This window comes from Maylandia zebra, linkage group LG15 (genome assembly GCF_041146795.1).
Source record: "Maylandia zebra isolate NMK-2024a linkage group LG15, Mzebra_GT3a, whole genome shotgun sequence".
Taxonomy (NCBI): Eukaryota; Metazoa; Chordata; class Actinopteri; order Cichliformes; family Cichlidae; genus Maylandia; species Maylandia zebra.
In genome coordinates this window covers 15,980,923-16,000,842 of record NC_135181.1, presented here as the reverse complement: position 1 = coordinate 16,000,842, position 19,920 = coordinate 15,980,923, and the positions used below count along the sequence as shown (strand labels likewise).

The 19,920-nt window shown below is 40.2% G+C and overlaps 2 protein-coding genes across 7 annotated transcripts in view; one reads left to right on the top strand and one right to left on the bottom strand.

Annotated features, from left to right (window-relative positions):
• The first annotated feature begins 3,624 nt into the window (after nt 1-3,624).
• Nucleotides 3,625-8,985, top strand: rdh14b (retinol dehydrogenase 14b). Its single transcript, XM_004550476.3, has 2 exons — nt 3,625-4,070; nt 6,562-8,985. The coding sequence occupies exons 1-2, from the start codon at nt 3,717-3,719 to the stop codon at nt 7,177-7,179; spliced, it is 972 nt and encodes a 323-aa protein (XP_004550533.3). The 5' UTR covers nt 3,625-3,716; the 3' UTR covers nt 7,180-8,985.
• Nucleotides 8,986-9,268: 283 nt separating this feature from the next.
• Nucleotides 9,269-19,920, bottom strand: part of si:dkey-174m14.3 (brain-enriched guanylate kinase-associated protein) — a 39,401-nt gene continuing 28,749 nt past the window's right edge. For all 6 annotated transcript variants that reach the window (XM_004550474.4, XM_076874002.1, XM_076874001.1 and 3 more), the window contains 2 exons: nt 17,047-17,127; nt 9,269-11,580 (listed from right to left, as the gene is read on the bottom strand). In XM_004550474.4, the coding sequence (XP_004550531.1) occupies nt 10,168-11,580; nt 17,047-17,127 (1,494 nt within the window). In that variant the 3' untranslated portion in view covers nt 9,269-10,167. The remainder of the gene's footprint in view (nt 11,581-17,046; nt 17,128-19,920) is intronic.

Genomic DNA, 19,920 nt, shown 5'->3' with positions numbered 1-19,920 from the left:
AATGATACATGCAATTTCTAGGCAAAACAGTTTACTTTTATTTTCTGACCTTGCTGTCTGTCATTTGTGGAAAATGTGTGTGTTGACGTCAACTATGCAACACTTTGTTTTTCTGTAATTGTCCTTACAGAGCAGTTTGTCGGCACAGCAGCATTATAAATTGTGTTTAATGAGCCAGAGCAAAAATGTAGAGCTCCAAAGAGAAAACAGAGTAGGAAGCAGGATAAATGTACCAACCATGACTTTGGCTTTGAGCTGTGCAGGGCCCAAAAGATGAAGTTCTGTGTGAGTAGTGTGTGTTTTTGTAAAGGATTTGTCATGGTCCGGGTGTGTGCCAGTGTGTCTCCCTCCGAGCCGGCGTCTCCACCCCTGGGAGGGGCCTCAGTGTTTTTGCTGATCGCTTACATCTGTGGGTAATTAGCCGGGGACTCATAAGGCCAGCGTTCTCAATCTCTCTTCGCCAGATTCTCTGCTAAACATCAGTCAGTGCAGGCCACCACCATAAATTCCCTACGTGTTTTTTTGAATCACCTTGCCTCACTGTATGTTTGTTTTTTGTGCGCCTCCTTTTTCAGCTACACCTAACTGTCAACCCCTGGCGAAGAGCTTCTACTTGGATGCTGGACCTTCTGGCAGTCCCTCAGGCTATTACCAAAATTACCTACCTGCCTCTCTGCCTCCACGCCAGGAGTTTTTGGATTTACACACCCGGACTACTCACCCCTCTATGTCATCTCCGACCTCCGTTGGCAAGTACGCAGTACGAAGGAGGATTCTGAGCCAAACAACATATTCATATGCCTCCTTATCTATGTTTGAACATCTGCATTCTGTTACAGTGACCCCGACCTTTTCCTGGACCCTTTGTGACTTGCTTTCCAGTCCAATCCCCGGAATAGCTGTCCTCTCTGACCCGGACCAGATCGTTATTTAGTTTAACGTCTACGCTCACCTTTTGTTTATGAATATTTTGTGTAAACATTAAACATTATTCTTAAAATATACTTACGAGCTGTTCGGCGTCTTGCGTTTGAGTCCTGTCACTCGTCTGAAACGGTCTCGGCCGTAACAGGATTGAAACATTGTTACCACTTATATACTGAAAATCTGCACTCATACTCTAATGTGTATTTGTGTTATATTAAGAAGCTGGTCAACTGGTAGAGTATGCTTGCTTGGTACGGTTTCAGTGAACGAAGTTATTTTGTAAGATTTTTAAATGGCTTCTGAGGCGTTATCTCTCTGTTTCTTGGACAGTTTCTGGAGGGATGACTGGCAGGCAGGCAAGATTCTGAAACAGCTGTTAGTGTAGCTGTGCAGGGACAGAGTTTGACGGGTCTCAGGTACGTTTTGCTGGCAGTATTCATGAATCTCCTCAGGAGAGTCTGGATCCAGGAAGAAAGGCTCAGAAAGTCGTTTTCAAACTGCAGACTGCAGACGGATAGACGGAGTTACTGTCCAGGAAAGGAGACTCTGACAAGGGAGGCCAGCAACAAACTCTGGCCCACAACCTTCTACCTGCGACTTAAAGATATAGGTTTCTCAAACAGAAAGAGAGAGAAAGGAAAGAATGAAGAAAAAACCTCCAGCCTGTCAGTATCATTATAGAAGTTTGTATTTGTACAAAATGGCCTGGGCACCCACACCAACTACAGGCCAACACAGAGCCAGTGCACAAAAAAGGGGCTTTCCTAAGGAGGCTGAGATCCTTCCATGCGTGCAGCAAAATTATGGAGATACTCTCTCTACACACACGACTGCACTCCTCGCCACCACAGCAACATCTTTGTGAAATTTGCAGATGACACCACAGTGGTGGGGCTCATTTCCAAGGGAGACGAGTCTACGTACAGAGACGAGGTGGAGCAGCTGACGTCATGGTGTAAGGCCAATAACCTCCTCCTCAACACTTCAAAAACCAAAGAACTCATAATAGACTTCAGAAGGAAAAAGGCAGAGATCCAACCACTATTCATAAATGGGGACTGTGTAGAAAGGGTGGCAAGCTTCCGCTTCCTGGGAGTCAATATAGAGGAGAACCTTTCCTGGAGTGTGAACACCTCCGAGCTGCTGAAAAAGGCCCAACAGAGACTGTACTTCCTGAGAATTCTCAGGAGGAATAACATCACACAGAGACTGCTGGTGTCCTTCTACAGAGCCACCATTGAGAGTGTTCTAACTTACTGCATATGCATCTGGTACACTAGCTGCACAGGGGCTCAGAGGAAAGCACTCCAAGGGATCATTAACACCGCCCAAAAGATCACTGGCTGCCCTCTCCCCACACTGGAAGTTCTACACAACGCCCACTGTTTTAAAAAGGCCCAAAACATCATAAAAGACACCTCACATCCTGGCCACTCCCTGTTCGAACTGTTGCCCTCAGGCAGACGGTACAGGGCAATCAGAGCAAGGACTAATAGACTCAAACACAGCTGTTATCCAACTGCAATAACACATCTGAATACTACAAAAAAATGTCCATCACGCCACTCTTGTGTTAATCTATGCACGGTCTGAAGCATGTGTGTGGGAATGTATGTGAATGTTTTACTGTTATATCTTATTAGTATTTTAAGTATTCTATCTATTTTATTTATTGAATTTTATTGTTTTATTTATATTTTGATATTGCTAGGGATGATGCAATGATCGGGGACCATTCTTAATTTCGTTGTTCTCATGACAATGACAATAAAGTTTCTGATTCACTCTGCTGTGGCAAGGACAGTGGTCTTCTTGGGCTGCAGCATTGGAGCTGGTGACACTAAGAAACTGAATAAACAGAGCAGGAGATCTGAATCTTAAATTGTAATTGGCTGCAAACTGGACCCACCCATCAAAGCTGCGGTGGAGAGGAAGTAGCATCAGTCATCAGTTATCCATCACGGACAATCCTGACCACCACTGCACCTCTTACTGAACAGGCCCGGGTGGAAAATGTTTCTTTCCACCTCCACTAAGACATAAGTTGAAAATCTTTTACACCACATATGATCACCTACTATAATACAACATATATGTGAGGTGGAGAGTCATCTGCCAGATATGTTATTTTTGTATTACTTGTTATTTCATAATCATTTCAACTGCTGGAACAAATACTACTACTACTACTAATAATAATAATAATAATGGGAATATGGGAAAAATAAAATAGGTCTCATCTCGTCTGTGTAGATTTTTTGGCTTTTCATATAGCTCCATCTAGTGGCTGATACAGATATCGCGGTAAATGACATTACGAAAAACAAAAAGGTAAAGTATTATTTCTGACCTCTATAAGCTCAATTAAAAAGTAGTAGCCGATAGAAAACATCCTTAGAAAAAACTTTATATTTGTTTCGGTGAAAACAAACTGGTGTACAGTTTAGTTTAGCATATCGTGATTATATTGTTCCGTTACGAAAATAACCCGGAAGATATTTTATGGGACAGTTTGAAGTCGCTAATGTTGCTAACTTGGTTAGCGTGTGAACGGTTTCAGCCTACTCAATACGTTCAGTCGTGTGCTTGCTTTAAAAATACACGTGTGTGTGTATATATATATATATATATATATATATATATATATATATATATATATAAATAAATAAATAAAATGTGTTGTTGGCTGACAGGCTGTGAAATCTTAGACTATAATCATTTCCGGGGTCATCTTTTACTGTCGATACATAACAGTTTCTCTCAGCGACTTGTCACCCGTCACAGCTTTTATGTCCGCTCCTCTGCTAATTGCCGCTGTTGTTGGCGGTGGGGTCCTGCTTCTTATGCGGCGTTTATTCCCCCGTCAGAAAGCCGTTAAGTTGCTCCGTTATTCAGGAGAAAATATGCGAGGCAAGACAGTCATCGTGACCGGGGCAAACAGCGGGATAGGGAAGGCCCTGGCCGGGGAGCTTTTGAAGCTCCGCGCCCGGGTCATTATGGCTTGCCGGGACCCGCGGAGCGCCGAGGAGGCAGCACAGGACATCAAGAAGCAAGCGGGACCAGAAAACGGGGAGGTGGTCATCAAACACCTGGACCTGGCTTCTCTTAGATCAGTCCGAAATTTCTGTGAGGAGGTGACTCAGGTAAATGAGAACCCAAACAAAGCAAGAGAGTAGATGTTTGTAGTTTATTTACCAGCTGTGGTGCACTTTGTTATTGAACAAAGTGCACCACAGAGTTGGGCTCAATAGCCCAACTCAGCAGAAAAAAACAGAGCATTGTTCCAGGGGGACTGTCCTTGGTGCTGAAATTAAGTATTGGACCCCAAACCCATATTTGTTACAGATGCAAATAAACTATTGTCCAACAGGGGCCAGTCTAGAAGTGTTGGTCTCCTGGCAGATGTTAAGAGTTAATATCCTATTATATTGTAAGCTTCAGCAAAGACGATACTGTTTAACTGTAGCAGTGATCCTTGAAAGGCTTCAAGTATTTTGTTTATGTGGTCCGATATCACAGATTTTCATCAGGTGGCTTTTCATTTCATACAACAAACAATACTCTGTGTGCTTAGACTATTGAGTCACAAATGAGAGTAAACACAGGAGGAGCCAAAAGCTTCCTATACATTGATTACTGTGCAAAATTTTGATCCACCACTCATTTTCTTATATTATGCCTCCAATGAGCCAGACATTTTTAAAGTGGTCTTGATAATTCTCCTGGCTTTCTGAAGGTCTTTGAAAGTCTTTCCTTAGAGATTTGCCTTTTCACTCATTTTCAGTTCACTCTTTGTATCTGATCATTTTCAGAGCATTCATTCTAGCATAAAAAAAGCACCTAACTCAAGAGATGAACCAGTGTTATTGCTACACATAATGGCACATACTGTCAGTCTTTCATAACAAAATGTAAAATTTCTTCTCATTTTTAAAGTTGAATATACAACAATGCCAAAGATAACACAGTTTGACAGGCATAAAATAATATTATTGTACCAACAAGGTGATTGCCAAAGAGCTGTCTGTTGAAAACTTGGCATATCTCAGCAGTGTGTCCTTAAGAAATTTGAGGGAGCTGGACAAGTGGCGGGGAAAAGCGGTGGGCCCAAAAAACTGTCTACAGCAGATAAAATAATGTACTTAAGAAATAGGAGAAAAAATCCAGGAAAGAACTGACACACTGCCAGTGCAGACTGGGCTCCCCAAATTTCAGACCTCAACATTATTGCAAAGAACAGAACAAAAGGCAGCAAGCATCCAAAGAAGAGCTTCGAATGTGCATCAAGAATCCTGGTGAACTATTCCTGAAGACTACCTAAAGAAATGAGAAGAAAGCTAGCCTAAGAGAGCTCAGGCTGTGTTTAAGAATGAAGGTGGTCATACCAAATATTGACTTTCAAGCTTTTTAGGATTGTGAAAACTCAGTTTTTGCTCTATAAAACAGTGTTTTTCTATATGTTATACACATTTTTCAATAAATCTCTTCACCAGAGCAAACTTTTAAGAAATAAAGGGTGGCTTGACACTTTTGCACAGTACTGTAATAGACACTCAAGATGGTAAATTCACAATGCTGTATTAGTTTGATGAAGAAAAATTGTAACCACAGGCTATTATAGCATACCATTCCATAATTAATATAATTAAATGATAAAGACATACAATCTAATACAATTCAGTATAGCCTCCGCTATTAGAAAGTTTTATCGTTTCTATTTTTTTCTGTAATTTAAAAGTTCATATTAAACTATGTTTCTTACAGAAGTTATAATTAAAGTTACGGATTAACTGTATTGTTATATAACACACTGAGATGCTTTGGGGCTTTATTTTTGTCCTTCCTTCTAGCATTCAGGTATAATGTCTTTATAAGTACACATCATAGTTTAAGTCAAAGAGGTTTAGGTGTAAAACATTACTTATATATTTAGGAATTTGGCAGATACCTCGTATAACCACTGGGTGTCTCAGGGAGATCTCTGCAACCCAGAATGTGCTGTACTTTAAGTTTTATTAAAATAGGTATTATATTAATTAACTTAAGCCTTTATTTACCACAGGCCTGCCGGTGGGCCCATTTCACAAGCATTCTTAACCATGACCATAACTCAGTTAACATTTGAGTTCGTGAAAAAATTCAGATGGTTTCTGAAAAATCTGAATTATTTTCTTTTTCATTTTGCAGCTGAAATTACAAATTAGGTCATTTAGCCTGTAGAAGTCGTACTCAACAAAGGGATGAAAAGTTTTTGGCTTTTCCCTTAAGAAGAATCACTAAGATTGTAATAAAAATATTTTGTAATGCTTTCTTTTTTGGAGTATGGGGTTATTTATTCAAGCATAAATTGCATTTGTGTTTCTCAAGTGAGTGAAAATTGTCAGAAAAATGCATACTTTTTGTTAAATAAGATAATACAGACTGATTGCCTTCATTATACTCAGACCAGCCCTGCTCGTGTGCATTGTCACACCATAACCCCATTCTAAGTGAAGAAAAAACTTATTTAAGTTGTTTGGTTAAAATTTGATCTTTTGTTATGCATATGGACAATTAATGCCTCTGGATGCTGGAGAAGCTGTAATAAAACCTTAATTGGAGTCTTAAATGTTTCAAATGTATCTTTGTTGTCAGGAGGAATCCCAGGTTGATGTGCTCATCAACAACGCCGGTATTTACCAGTGTCCCTACACAAAGACAGACGAAGGTTTTGAGATGCAGCTCGGTGTGAATCACTTGGGTCACTTCCTCCTCACTCACCTGCTGCTGGACCTCCTGAAGGCTTCGGCCCCTAGCCGCATCGTGGTGGTTTCCTCTAAACTTTACAAATATGGCCACATCAACTTCGATGACCTGAACAGTGAAAATAACTACAATAAGGCCTTCTGCTACAGTCAGAGCAAACTGGCCAACCTTCTGTTCACGCTGGAGCTGGCCCATCGCCTCGAGGGGACGGGGGTCACAGTCAATGCTCTCACCCCGGGGATCGTGAGGACCAGGTTAGGCAGACACATCCAAATCCCCCTCCTGGCAAAGCCGCTGTTCTACCTTGCCTCATTGGTCTTTTTCAAGAGTCCATTGGAGGGGGCCCAGACTCCTCTCTATCTGGCCTGCTCCCCAGAGGTGGAAGGAGTGTCGGGGAAGTGCTTTGCTAACTGCGAGGAGGAGGAGCTGTTACCCAAAGCTACAGATGAGGAGGCAGCCAAGAAACTGTGGGACATAAGCAGGAGGATGGTTGGACTCGCTGACTGAGCAGAGTCCAGCTCTGTGGATGGAGTTTGGGGAGTGGACTTAAGTGTTCTTGGACCTGATAGCTAATCTCTTGCAGCTCCACAGACACCATTCTACAAGCGTCCACTTGCAATAAATAAAAGAACTATTTCCATCCTGAGGATAAGAACATTAATTGAAGAGCATATTGTAGAGTGAAGTGCGATAGTGGTGTGTGTGCAAGAGTGCCACAATGCTTAGAGATTGTATAAAGATTTTAATTTTATGGTGTGCCTATCAAAGTGATGTTTAAAAAAACAATGAAGCAGTGTTATGTGAAATAATCTGCTTACGTCTCAATAACCCTCCAGGTTTGCTTCTCCCCTAATTTTTAATAAGCTAAATAGCTTTCCAATTTCCACACCATTTAAGAAATCAGCTTGCACACAGCCGTAGCAGGGTTATATAAGTGCATGTAAACAAACCCTCACTCCCTAGAAAGACTCAGTGGGGGGGGGGAACATTTCCCTGTCTCTGATAAAAACATTTCATAGAAACAGATGTGAAAATTAACTCTAAACTTGATAATTTACTATATTCTGTAATGAATCGAATGCATAGATTACAGTTTTGTGTCTTGACCTAATCAGACAGGCATCCTCGGGTCAAAAGGAGCAAACTCTCAGGTGCATCGCCTCATAGAGTTCTTCAAAGCCACGCTGAGTTGTCACATTTTCCCGTCAGTGCTTGTGCTCTGCAGCTCCTGGAGTGAAACGCGTATCTGTTTCAGGTTCAAGCTGTGGTGTTGGAAAGCTAAATTTTTGCATGCTTTAGCATCTGCTTTGCTGTGCAGAGGAAGGCGAGGTGGTGGAGTGATAGCAGTTGATCTAGTTCCCTTCATCTTGATGTGTTTGAAGTGTAAATGCTTTCTGCTAGGACAGCAAGGTTAGCGATGCCGATCGGTGAGCTGCTGCGCTGCAACTCCCTCCTGCGGATGGATTGAGAGTCCTCTTACCTCATTTTTATTAGTTAAAGTTCAAAGGCATTTGAATAAATTCAAGAGCCTTTCCAGACCATTTACTCAATTGCTAAGTGTGCTAAATGAACCAGTTTTCAAATGATACCAAAGGGTATTTAGAGAAGGACTGCAAGTAATCATTTTCCCACCAGAATAATCAATTTTTCCCAGTTAATCGATCAAATGAAAACTATCCTTCATGATATTAACATGCCATCGTCTTCAAGGAAGAAATGTGGTCGGGGGAAAAAACCTGAATGATTGTGAAATCACGATCGAAACACCAAAGCTGGACTTTGGAGATATGGAAAAAGGTGATGTGGTGTGATGAGTCTGGTGAGAGTGGTTATACTCTGGTGATTGACAAATCAGGACAAGAACAGACGTGGATGAAGCACTTACCTTACAGGTCTGTGGGGGTAGTGTGTGAGGTTGCTTCAGTTGGTCAGGTTTAGGTTAGGCACCTATGTACCCAAAATACACATAATGAATACACTGAATGAGCTGGTTTGGCCATCAGTACTTTTCTTCCATGACCACGCCGGTAAATTCCAAGGTGACAATGTCAAGGTTTAATGGGGATCAAATTGAAAATCAGTCAAACTCTTTGTTTTTAGGTATTTTGTCCAATCCCTATTTATTTAGTGCTTGGCGTGGCACTTTTAATACATCAAAGGAGAGTATACCATGATATAATTTTCCTTAGTAGCTCTAAATTAGTTCGTTAGATATCACAGACACTCACAGAATATTATCCATTTCCTTTTCTGTAGTATTTTCTTGATGATGACTCCTGGGAAAACACAAATAAACTTCCTCTCTGTTCTGAATTTGTTGGCAAAAATCCTTCTCTACTAACCTATTTTTTGCAATTATTTTTTTCCCAACAGTGAAAAAGCAGAGCTACTTAGTGACTCAGCAATCTGAGTCTGAATAATGAAAGGTCTTCCACTCGTTCATTCAGTCAGCTGAACACTGCAGATCAGCAGACATGTAATTATCTTGAAACAACAACCGATCGCTATGCAACTGCGTGAAAGATATTAAAACATGATATCGCTTTTATTCAGCGGCATTTCAAATCCCCAAATGTGTACATTAAAGACTGGGAGCTTGTATGTATAATTTGTGCTTTATTAGGCGAACAAAACAACCAAAATATATAAACATGCATCGTTGTGAAATAAACGGGGTTACAGTGGTTTGGTGGGGTGTGGGCATCCAAATCTGAGGTAGAAAGGGGACAGGAAACTTCTCTTGGGGGATATAGAAGAGCAAAAAAGAAAGCAATACTGACTGGTAAAACAGATCAAACGTTCCATCAATAACAATAAAACACTCCCATCAATACTGTCAAATCCATTTAACAGAAGGAAAAACAAAACAAATGTTTCTCATGGTTCGTTTAAGGTACTAATTTGTCTTTGTTTTTTCGCTTCCTTTCAACACTTGTATGTAAATCATCACAAGGCCATCGCTGTTGCAGCAGATTAAAAATAACGGCTGAAACAAATCTCTGTGCACGTCAAGGGGCAATTAAAATACCTCTCTCAGGGTTTTTAGAATAAAGCAGTGGAAGTTTTTTTTAATTTATTTACAAGTTCCAGATTACCAATAGGATTTTGCACTGTTTTTTAAATGTATCTCTTGCTAACAGCTACATACAAAATATATCACTCAATTTTAAGTTAGTATATATTTGTACATTTGTAGTTTAACACATACACATTCTCAAAAGTTTTAAGGACTCTGTGAGCTCCTCTTTGTCTGTTTCCCCACATCTGACCCCTAACTTGACTTACTGCCTTGAGAAATTTATAATGTAAACAATTGCCATCCACTGCCACGCCATCAGTGCTTTTAAATAATCAGCAATGGTTACATGTTCATGATACTGAAGAACTCCTGGCTTCTACTCAAGCCGTCAAAATGGCTGCACTACGAGAAGGTGCAGCTGAACAAACCAGGGCTCTGTGTCTACTATTGAAGATGCAACCTGATTGGAAAGTCCTTCAGTTCAGAAGTGTTCCATAAAGCTGCGCCTTAGTCAGACTGTCCTTCCTGGAAAGTCCCAGGGAGCCAAATTTTTGGTTGTACGGAGGAGGAGGGGGTGGGGCTGGTGGTGGCGACTGGCTCACCTGTGCAGGCACGCTGTGCATCTCCACTTGATAGTGCTGCAGTTCTGCGGCCATCTCCAGAGATCTCTGGTGGAGAGACTCGGTGGAGCTGTTGGGGCTGGGGTCTACATAATCAGTGCTCTGGCCTCCAGATGCGACATTTCCCTCCCTGTCTTTAGAGCTCCCTGAGTGGTACAAGCTGTGCTCTGACCCCTGACTGTCCTCAGCTCGGTACAGGTGAGCTTGGCTGTGAGCCTGGCGCAGCCCTGGGCTGCATTCGGGACTGGGGCTGGCAGCTGCCCACACTGGGTCCATGACATCCACTCCGTGGTGGTAGTAGTCAGCCCCTTCCTGGAAACTGCTGTAGAGCGGCCCAAGTCGAATCTTGGCGGGACGGACGGAGAAGTGCTGCTCCGAGAAGCTGTAAGGTGAGGCCCGTCCTGGGCTGCGGTAGGTGTGAGCACTTAAGTCCTCCACGCTAAGTTGTCTCCACCGGCCAATCAGCTCCTCTTCCTCGGGGGCCAATGTGCTGCCTCTACGGCTGTCTCCATAGGCGACACTTGGGGAGGAGGACGGGGGGAGCGGCTCATAGGGCTCACTGAAACAGGAGGACATGGTACGGCTGTAGACGGGAGAGCTGCCGTTCTGATGGTGGCTCAGCTCTGTCTGTTGGAAGGGATGAGCATTGGCAAAGCCCCGTGGACTGTCCCTCTCCCAGGATGAATCACTCTTTCTCTCATAGTCCCCTGCATCCCTCCATTCCATGTAGAGGGAGTGATGGTGGGGGGAAGAAGCTGCACTGCTGGGCGGTCCGTTGCCTTTGTCCTCAGACCCCCCTCCACTAAAACTCGAGTAAGAACTGGAGGCTGCACCCAGTGGGGGAGGGAACTTAGCAAAGTGCTCCTGGGAGAAGCCAGCTCTCAACCCAACCGAACCTTCCTCTGGAGTACTGTCGGTGGAGTTCTGGGGCCCGTACAGGAGCTTCCTCTCGCCGTGAATATCCATGCTGGGCCTCCGCTCACGGTGACGGTCATCAGGGCAATACAGGGCTGTGTCACTGCTGTACAGGTCAGTTTTATAGGCTCCGCGTAGCCCCAAACGTTCTCCGGGACCCAAACTCTCCAAAATAAAGGCATGTTCCTGTGTTTGCGGGCTGGGGGAGCGGGAGGCCTGGCTGCTGCTGCAAGCCTCATCTGGCTTTTCAAGCACTTTGGCAATGAGAGAGGTCGGGACAGAGTCAGAGTAGGTGTGACAGAGGGGAGACTCCTCCAGGTGCATGGTCAGGCGTTCCTGGAAGTCAGCAGGCAGCTAAAAGTATCAGAGAAACAAGGGTAAAGCAGGGAAAATCGGTGAATGTTAGTTATAAATTATAGCAAAGACCTTATTCTATGTAGTGTAGGAACTGCTGTACACTACACTGTCAAACTCTCTCTCAAGTAATTAGTAGGTAAATCAGGGTGTTGACATTAAAGGCACCTTTAAACTGTGCAGCAGCAGCAATAATTTAAGTATATCACATGTCACACTGAGCATCGGGTTTTGAGGCATCTGCGTCAGACTGTACAACATCAGGCACCAGACTATTTGGATCGTGGAGTGAAAGTAGAGTCAAGTCATCAGCCTGTATCATCTGCATGTATCCAACGTTCCTCTTTATTCATTTCATTTTGTCTCGCACATTTTGATTGGTGTAAAATGATTTAGTTTTTTTTTAATGCATGGTCATTTGTTTTGTTCTATAGCTACTTTTTTCTATATGAAAACAGAACACAAGTGAATGTCTTTATTATTCGTCCATTATATTTTTATTGAGACTAATATTTTGCAGGTGGATGCACACACAGACCAGCAAGCATGATTGACACCCTGATGCTGTCTCCAAAACTGAACCACAGATGGATGTTGACGCTGCTTCCACAAACAACAGACATTAGATCAGATTATTGCAGTGAATCCATCTTTCTTTTGTGTTGGGAAAAAACAGACAATTAATCTGCCCATATGGAGAAGATATATATAAATCTTATAAAGTTTGTATCTGTCTTGTCTGAAACTTGTATGAAAAGCATACAAGAGTGAAAACAGATATAAGATCCCTTGAAAAATTATATACATGAAACTTGTATGTTTTGCATACTTCCTAAAACAATATATGAAAGTAATGAGAAAGTGGCCACTTTCATGAGTAAATCATATAAGCCTTATACGATTCACTATATGAAGCAAGCCAAATCTGATGCAAGTCTTTTATAAGTTTTTTCCTTTTCTTTTCCATATTGGTGGTTCCTAAATGGGCTAAATGAAAAAGAAGTTAGTCAGTAGTTTGAGTCATCATTTAGGGTTTTTTTGTCCTCATTCTTTCTACTGAGAATGCTTTGTTTACTTAGTTTTCTTCTAATTTTTTCAAAAAAATTTTTTTTTTAAAATTCGAATTCACTACGCGATAGTAAAACATCACTGCGCCCCCTCAAACACCAAACCAATTTCAGCCTAAATGGAGGGAATGCTAACGCATAAAGATAATCTTATTGGTGTATCCATCACCAGACGTTTCACATACAAAGAGATGAAAGAGGAACATTTATATATTTAATGCATCATTTCTAGGATTTACTCAGAGGTTAAAGTGAGCCAAAACTGTATCTTTGGTGCATATTTACATACGTTGTGGTTGATCTTGTTAAATTCTAGTGTTAGCTGATAACTTAGCCCCCTCTCATCTAAACATAGTCATGGAACGGTTCCTAAAAAGCAAGGCTTTAAAAACAAGGCTAATGAAATGTCCTATCTTTAGTATAGTATTTCATCAAATATTATTTCTTAGAATTTAAGCCCAAAGAGTCATGCTGATTGATTTCTTTCTGGTGACATGGCACTTCATTTCTTAAATAAGATATCTCAGAGATTAAATGTGTGTGGCCTCCGACATAAAAGGAGTTTGACATCCCTGGTGTAAAGTCTTGTTTTTGTGTCAAATTAAATTTACAGTTTCATTTAATATGATACATGATGCTTTTATTTTTCCATTAATAAATGAAATCAAAATTTAAACACTGCATATATTTGTATTTTTACTTGTTTAATGATCTGAAACATTTAAATCTGACAAACATGTTTAAAAAAAAAAAAGAAGAAGAGAAAGAGCAAACACTTCACAGCATTTTAGCGTTTTATCCAAGCTGCTCACAGGTTCTGTTATCCCTGCACAATGCAGTATGTGTGTCAGTATGTTAGATTGTACTTTAGGTGGTTTCTGAATACGATACAGCAACCTACACGTTCACATTTACCTGCCTTCACTGCATGAATTGTGTTCACAGCTGCAGGGGGAAAAGTGTAATCTTCAGTGTCACGAACCTCAACCAAAGAGAACAATATACCTGATTTTGAAGTGAGAATAAGTCGCTTTCCTGTTCTATTTCAAGCATTTCTTAATAAAAAAAAAAGCCTCCAACCACTATCTCTACCTCTCCATAGCAACAAGCATTAAGCTAACTGCAGCACATCATCAACAGGAATCTAGTCAGTTGTTCCTAATTGGCAATGAGAAGGAAGCTAATTATAACTTTGTAGATAGAGAAAAGACAAACACTACAGAGAACATGAAAGAGACGGTTTATCATAGCACTTTTATTGCATCTCGGACAAAACTAAATGCCACTTAATTACTGTCCACACACTTTTTTCATTTGGGCTTGTTTTAAACAAGATCTCAATTAGCTTTTATGCGTCATTCAGAAATCCAAGCGTGATCATTTTACACCCTCTCTGTGATTGTTTTGCAGCAGAACAAACGACTAAAGCGCTTCTGTAGGCGCTGAAGAGCCACTGCACCTCTCAAAATGCTGCAGCGCCATTCATCAATACACTTTCGATTAGCTCACACCCACAGGACCAGCAGACGGGTGGACACACAGTGAGTGCATGTATAGCCTCTGACCCCTATTATGTTTGGCAATGTGCCTGCAGAACAGTTTTTCACTTTATGATAGACCCTTTACTGTTAACGGTGCCTACGTGCGTGTGTTAATGTGTGTACCGTGCAAGTGTTGGGGATATTTTATGAGTCTTATGCAACCAAATGCAGTTTGCATTGATATTTCCATTCAGCCATATGCCTAAAACACGTGGACAGGCGTTCTTTAACCTCGTGGACGCTTGCCAGTTTCAAATCTACCCTTGTCACATGGGCGAGGCACAAGGCCCACGGCTGATGCAGCGGAAAGTGGCACCAAGCTGGGCTAGTGTTAAAACACTCATCAATACCCGCGTGCATTCTTTTCACAAGGAGCAGCAGGACACTATGATGAGGCTGCACCGTGCTCTCCATTTATATTTTGCCACATACAGTAGTTTTACCTCCTCTGTTGAGTGTCCTTCAGAATTGCTCACAATGTGCCTTAAAGTAGTTCCCATGCTGCTTTGTGGGTTTACGTGATTAACAAAACCGGTGCAGTGTGACCGCACTCTGGCTAAACTGCACACTGAGTGACCAGAACAGAAACACCAGTCTGTGTGCATGGAGTAGAGGTGTAGGTGTTATTGTCACAGTTTCAAGTCATGGAGGAAAACAGTCATCACCAAAACCTTAAAACATTGCATCCAACACAAACCACAAATAATAAAACTAAGAGAACAAACACTGTTGCCCTCTCCTTTCTGGCTGCTTTCTGCATTTCCCCAGTCTATGTTTCCCTTTTTGTGGGGCTTGCTTTGTGTCCCCATTTCTGTTTACTTCCATCTTTCTGCCTTTTTCGATGCTTCTTGTTGACTTCAGCTGTGTCTTATTATCCCTCTATTATCCCTAACAAATTAACACAATTTTAAATAAGATGATAGCTTTTAACACTTTGGTGAAAATCCTTTCCGGACACTGACTGCCTGAAGTCTAGAACCCATGGACGTCACCAAGTACTCTGTGTCCTCTTTGAGATGCTCTATTAAGCCTTTACTGCAGCCATCTTCAGTCACTGCTTGTTTGTACGTCTTTCTGCATTCAGTTTCATATTAAATAACTGAAAAGCATGTCCTGTTGGGTTGAGATCAGATAACTGACTTGGCCACTGAAGAATATCTCTTTTATTTAACATGACAAATGCTTTGATTGCTTTTCCAGCATGCTTTGGGCCATTATCTATTTGCACTGTGAAGCACTGTCCAATCAGTTTTGGAGCATTTGGCTGAATCTGAGCAGAGAGTACAACCCTGCACACTGCAAAATTTATCCTGCTGTTTCTATCAGCAGTCACGTCATCAGTACGCACTAGTGGCCCAGTTCCATAGACACAGGTTTGATTCTAGGTCTTTCTCATGATGTCTACCACCTCAAAAGGGTTTTTGATCAGCTGTTGTAAAGGTTTTCTTTTTCCTAATCATGGAAATAATTCTGTCATCATGCACTTTAGTTGTCTTCAGTGGTCTTTTAGGCTGGAAAGAGCCTTCATTCTCTTAAGTTACTGCTGACTCTCCAATAGGTCGAGTTCGATTCTTCAGCCTAATGATGGCCTCTGTCACTTGAATTGACACATTTTTGGGGCTCATATTGAGTAAAAAGCAAGTTCAGATGAAATAACACCTGGAATCAACTCCAGACCTTTTATCTACTTAATTGTCATGAATGAACAAGCAAATTAGTGTCATCTAGACATAAAACTAGATGCAGTTAATTGTCAAACTACTTATGAGCATATAAAACTGGACAATTATCCATAAAATGTGTCTAATACCTGAAAAAAAGCTAAAGCAATACTTTTGTTAAAGCCCTTGAATTAAAGCTGAAGGTCTGCACTTTATTCACATCTTGCTTGTTTGATTTAGCTTTCACTGTGGTGCTGTACAGAGGCAAAATTATAAGAATTCATTGTCATTGTCCAAATACTTATGGATCTGATTGTATATGCTATTGCAACTTTTTATTGTCAGGCCTTCAAATGATCTGCATTTGAGAAAAAGCAGAAATCTGTTATGTTTACTAAACTAAATATTTCTCACATGATATATGGTAAATGCACATCACTGTAGTTTGGATAGAAATAAGGTAAAAATCTGATTTGTTATAAAGGAAGATGTTAATGCTGATTTGCTATACTTAAAAGAAAAATTAGTAAATCAAGCTGTGGTTCATGTCCTTCAACACATAATCATTGTGTATAGTATACATAGTTCTATAGTATATATCCAGATTGCTTCTAGCTAAAAAAGTCTTTTAAACTCAGAGCCATCGACTTTTTGAAAACTTGCCTCTTTCATCTCTCTCAGGTGAAGGTTATTTAAAGAAAAAACCCCATGAAGCTTTAATTCTTCACTTTCTGTCCTTCCTCCAGTGACCTACAGTACTCATCGCTTCGGGAAGACTTATCTTTTCTGGCTCACAAAGGGCAAGATGACCTTCATGTTACAGTCAAGACAGCAAATTTCTCTTCGCTCATCTCATGTCATCAGCTGAAAATTCAGCTTAGTGCTGCTCAAGATACACCTCATTCAGACCTCTCCTCCCCCTTAGCTTTTACCAAAGCTTTTTCTTTTACCTGGCTACCGCTGAACTGAAAAATTACAGATTTTTCTGTCTTTCTGGGTTCACATCAAATGTCAGCGCAAAAAAGCCTGAAGCTCATACAGTTCTTAAGCTTGGTTGTATGCGACTTTTGTGAAGAAAGGCTACCAGGGATTAGACTGAGGCCTCACTAAAACTGAGGAACATATGCAAAATGCATTTTTACAAAGGTTAAAGAGCACTGGAAAAATCAAGCCTGTAAAAGTGAGTGCACAGCTCACCTCTGAGAGTTGAGCCATGTAAAGAGACTTGTTGCACTGCAGAAGCTGAGCAGCCAGGTTACAGTCCTTTCTGTACATTTCCTGCAGAGGCACAAAATGGCCACAATCAAATGAAAGAACAGAGAATGAATATTAAAACTTTCGTTGCCAGCTAAATTTCTGGTCTCTTTTGGATCAATACTGCTTAAACTCTATTCTCCCAAACCTACTTTCCTTCTTCAGAAACACAAAACTTCTTATTTAACTGCTTATTTGAAGCACTAAACATGCTTGGGAAAAAAACTACAATTTGCAAACACATTTGTACTGGTGTAAATGTACAAATTATATGGATCTTGCGTATGGGGGGTACAAAATGACTCCGGAGCCCCTCCCCCCTTTGAAATTACAACATTAAATTGTGCACACGCATAACAAGACGTAGAAAATTTTGGTTTTAAGTCCTCAGTGACAATCGCCTAAAGACTAGTTTGTGACCTCCAGGTTGCAAAGGTGAAATGTTCATTAACCACAGCTGGTGAGTAGTTTAATTGTGAAATCAGTTTCTAAAGTTCCAGTCACAAAGGCCTAAAGAATGGCCAACTGGTGACCAGGAAAAATTTGTTTTGCTTGAAGTGACTAGCTGTTGCTGACCAGACCAGCAAACCAGAAATGCGAACCTTCATTTTTAAAGTCAAAGTTTTTGTTTTTTTTTTTATTTTGATTTTATTGATTAGCATTCAAATTCAAATCTCAGTGAAAACAGTGAAAAAAAAAACACAAACAAACAGTGAAAACAGAACAAAAATCTACCATAAAGAAAGAAAGCATGAGACAAGGCTAATGAAAAGGTATTGGCTGAAGCATTTGCTTATTACGCCAACCCTTTTCACAAAATATCTTTTTGTATGCAGCTCCTGTACACAGGGCTTGAAGAAAATAATAAAACAAAGCAAAAACCAAACAAACAAAAAAAAAAAAGAAAAAAAAAAACTTTCCACCTTAGATAAGTAACTACATCAAAGCAAAAGAATCAAGAGGTTGTTTTTTTTTCTCCTTTTTGCTCTTTTCATTCTTGATTTCTATATTTTTCTATTACTCTATTTTTAAACATGTTTTTAAACAAGGAAAATGAACTACACATTTTTAAATCACTGTCATAACTATTCCACAGGTTAACTCCTCTAACAGAAACACATCTCTGCTTTATATTTGTCCTTATCTTGTTTTTCTTAAAGAAATCTGTTCCCCTTAAGTCATATTGACTCTCTCTGACTTTGAACAGCTTCTGAGTACTGGGGCAAAGCAAGTTATTTTGTATACATTATCTGTGCCATTTTATATTCAACTAAATCATAAAATTTCAGGGTATTCAGATTAATAAACAAAATGTTAGTTGGTTCTATATAGTTTGATTGGTTTATAATTCTTATAGCTTTTTTTTGTAACTTGAAAATATGAAGAGTGTTCGTTTTATATGCATTACCCCATATCTCTAGACAATAAGTCATATATGGAAGCAACAGAGAACAATAAAGTGTGTATAATGTTTTTTTGTTCAGGACATGCTTTGTTTTATAGAGAATAGCAATGGTTTTTGACATTTTTGTTTTCACGTGGTTTATATGAGACTTCCAACTCAGCTTATCATCAATTATCACTCCAAGAAATTTATTTTCGTACACTCTTTCAATTTCAATTCCATTAACCCTGATTTTAGATACATTTTTCATTTGTCTAGTGCCAAAAATAATCAATTTTGTTTTCTTTATATTTAATGATAACTTATTTACATCAAACCAGTTTTTTAATATATTTAACTCCTTTTCCGCTGTAGTCAGAAGCTGTTCTAAGTTTTTACCTGAGCAATACAGAGTGGTATCATCAGCAAACAATACACATTTTAACAGTTTGGAAACACTACATATGTCATTTATATATAATATAAATAATTTAGAGCCCAGCACAGAGTTCCATAGTGCTGCAGCCAAGATGTTTGAAAAGGTACAACTTTTACTTAAAAGGTGAATGTTCACCTTTTATGGTTTGCAGTTCATTTTTCAAGTCTTACTACTGCCTGGTATGTAATGAGCAAGTGTTTGCAAACAAGTCAGCATCTTCCATGCAACTACAGGCAACCATAGCAAAATGCTAGCAATCAAAGCCCTTGGTAGCCAAAGTTCAGTCCAAAGATCTTGGCCATGCTAAATTATAAAGCTTTTGAGTTTACATTTAAGGATATGTGGAAAATTCTGATCAATCGCCACAGCACAAGAAATTCTCACAACTCTAATGCACACTGTACACCACCTTATGGCAATAGGAAATCAGCATTGTTTGAAAGCATTATCGGATGATCACGTTTTCATTGTGCGTTCCACACATGTAATGTCAAATATTATTAGTGGATGTAATCTAACACCAACTAGAGGCCACAGGCTGTTGTAAAAAAACTAGCTTGTCAAGGGATTAATACTGTCACGACTGCAAGAAAAGTGTCAACTGCAGCAATAGCAGCACATCTCCGTGTCCCCAAAGGTGTTAGGGCCCTATCATCACTCCTTGTAGCTTTAATTTTGCATGTTAGTTTTTGGTAGTTTATCTGCCATTTGTTCCTGGAGACAAAGAAATCTTCATTATATAACATCACTGAACTTAGTCTTCAGCTCTTTATTGCTGTTTCTTTTATCCTTTAGTCAGTGCAAAGTTGCATCACCCACACTGCCATCTTATTTGCTGATATGCTAATATCTGCCGACAAGTTTATGCATTTACAGTAACACACCCAGTAACACACCAAACATTTTCTTCTTTATTATTTGTCAGACACAACACGTAGTTCTTGTCCCAGTTGTGCATAACTTATGTAGCCTAACAATGTCTCTGCTACAGAGA

Bases quoted from the DNA above. Each gene is read 5' to 3' on its own strand.
- rdh14b (XM_004550476.3), top strand. From the start codon at position 3,717: ATGTCCGCTCCTCTGCTAATTGCCGCTGTTGTTGGCGGTGGGGTCCTG. The intron at 4,071-6,561 runs GTAAATGAGAAC...CTTTGTTGTCAG, and splicing joins TCTGTGAGGAGGTGACTCAG to GAGGAATCCCAGGTTGATGT.